The 2432-nt window shown below is 43.7% G+C and overlaps 1 protein-coding gene across 2 annotated transcripts in view; it reads right to left on the minus strand.

Moving 5' to 3' along the window:
* LOC109537722 (bestrophin-2) overlaps nt 1-2162 on the minus strand; it is a gene marked incomplete at its 5' end in the record, with an annotated part of 18181 nt that extends 16019 nt beyond the window's left edge. For both annotated transcript variants that reach the window (XM_048661136.1, XM_048661135.1), the window contains 2 exon segments: nt 1812-1983; nt 2052-2162. In XM_048661136.1, the coding sequence (XP_048517093.1) occupies nt 1812-1983; nt 2052-2162 (283 nt within the window).
* Between the last annotated feature and the right edge of the window lie 270 nt (nt 2163-2432).

The following is a 2432-nucleotide window of genomic DNA, read 5'->3' on the forward strand; positions in this document are numbered from 1 at the left end:
AAAGTATAATAAATTTAGATTAAATAGAATTCATGCTAATTGCCAAAAAGGTGAAACTCCCGAAATAATTATATAAAACTTTAAACTCACTGTAAGTTCGTTTTTAAGAAGGGAGGAGTTATAAACCCTGTAACTAATTGGTCAGCGAAGTAAATGCTTAGTTGCACCAATTCAGCAGTTTTAGTTTATAAGTACCAATTGTAATCTTAGCATAAGTTCAGTTATAAGTTATCAGTTGTCACAAGTACACTATTGCTGTAACTCGTCGTTCTGAAAATAAATCTTTTTTAAAAGGCTTTCTTGGTCGAAAGCCAAACTGCTCGTCCGGGATTAAACTTCGAAGCTCGGTTGCTGCCTGTAGTCTCGATAGGATAACCTTCTCGGTTAATTTTCCGAGGGAGTTTAGGAGGGAAATTGGCCTATAAAAGGCGGGATTAGTCGGGTTTTTGCCCGGTTTTAAGATAGGAATTATTATAGCGATTTTCCAGTCGTGTGGGAAGTGCTGCAATTTAAGGACTGCTTTGACTATTTGTACTAATAGCACAATACTTTTGCGCGGTAAGTTTTTGAGGAGTAAATAAGGGATGCCGTCTGGCCCGGGGGATTTTCGGCTAGGGAGTCGCCGAAGACACGATTGTATCTCCGACGGGGTTGTTATATAGGAATACAAAATCGAGGGTGGTATAGGATACTTCCGTTCTACAAAAACAGCGGTATGTCTTTCTATTTCGTTATCCTGAAGGGCTGGTTGCACTTTGTGTACTTCCGCCAAAAAGTCGGCGAGCAGCTCGCATTTGTCACTGGTGGTAATGTAACTCCGCCCCTCTTTTTCAAGAGCGGGGACTTGCTCGTAGACTTTTCGTAGGCTTCTCGACAGTTTCCACAAAGAATTGTCGCGGGGAGATAAGTTTCGCAATGTTTCCGCCCATGTAAATTCCTGTATGCGGAAATTTCGCTCTGGATGTCTCATGCAAGCTCTGCTGCCCTTATACGATCAGCAGATTGCCCGAATCGCTGCCAACGCTTCCTGATTCTATTTTTTGCCTTAATAAGGTCCATAATTTCCTCAGGAAGGTTGTCACGCCGTGGTCTGTTCGGGACTTTTTGGGCCAAAGCTTGCTGTGTCCGTTGTATATGCTTTGCAAGACCTTTTACTGCAAGCTCTAGAGCCTCGACAGTATCGATCCGGTTCGGAATACGGGACAGGTCTTGTAGTCTCTTTCGATATTCGCAAAAATCGAAATTTTCGTATGAATATCGAAAGTCGTTAGGTTGTATGCGCTTTAAATCCCTAATGTCGAGGTAAATGGGCAAATGGTCACTGCTGAGGGTGTCTATAACCACCATCTCCGTGAGATTGGCGAGTCCTTTGGCTATTCCGAAGTCAAGGAATGATGGGTTCATTCCACTGTTCGGATAATGCGTTGGAGATGAAGTGGGCATAACTAGTTGGCCATTGTCGCGAACGTAGCTGGCTAGAAAATTGCCAGCTGCGTTTTTCCGTCCAGGGTTATTAAATCGTGGATGGCGGGCATTGAAATCTCCCATAAGCAACACCCTATTGGTGTTTGAAAAAAATGGATCAACGTCAGTGGCCCGTAAGCGAGTAGAAGTAGAGTACCCACAGTAGATCAGAGCACCATCAGGAAGCTCTACGCCAACGTTCTCTATTACTGACTGCCTGCTTGGCAGTCTCCTGTATGGGATCGTTGCTCTGACCGCTATGGCCACTCCACCTCTTAGACCGGGCCTATCGGCAAGCTCGAGCCTCCCCAAAATAACATTTTCCTGCCAATTACTGTTGCATTCACCTGGCCTTTGATGTTGGCTCCGATCAGCAAGGCCACGTTATCTGGATAGGGAATGGCTTGAAACTGGCTCCACCACCTGCTGTAGACGATGTTCACAAAGAAGCCCAGCACGAAGCTGAGCGGTATCAAGTTGCCGTTTCTTGCACAGTAGTTAACCACTTTAACGAAGTGTCTGTGGGAGAAGATAAAATTAAGTGGTTTAGGCTATAGCTGAAGTAGCCAACCGGGAGATAGACTCACTCTTTAGTATACTGGTTCATAGCATAGAGGTAGCTGAGGTTCAAAGCATAGTAGAGGCCGAGGAAAAGGATAAGGTCGGCCCATACTATTTTGTAGATGCTGCCTCGCCACCTGAAATTGGTAACCTTATCAATATAAACAAAGTATAAAATTATTATCAAAATGAGTCTGGTCTCCTCAGGGCAGCTGTAGGCACAAAAGCCCTCCAAACCGTGGTAGACTTTTTAATATCTAGGGTGAATTTTTAGTTTGAGAGAGTCCATTATTTCCGTTGGTGTTGAACTTTCGAAAAATAGTTTCATATAAAAGTTGTTGACGCACAAAGTACGCACATTCTAAAAATATCTTATATGATACAGAGTGTCTCAGAAAAGCGAGGCA

This window comes from Dendroctonus ponderosae, unplaced genomic scaffold, assembly GCF_020466585.1.
Source record: "Dendroctonus ponderosae isolate FM_Combo_2020 unplaced genomic scaffold, Dpon_F_20191213v2 Dpon_F_20191213_1, whole genome shotgun sequence".
Lineage (NCBI taxonomy): Eukaryota > Metazoa > Arthropoda > Insecta > Coleoptera > Curculionidae > Dendroctonus > Dendroctonus ponderosae.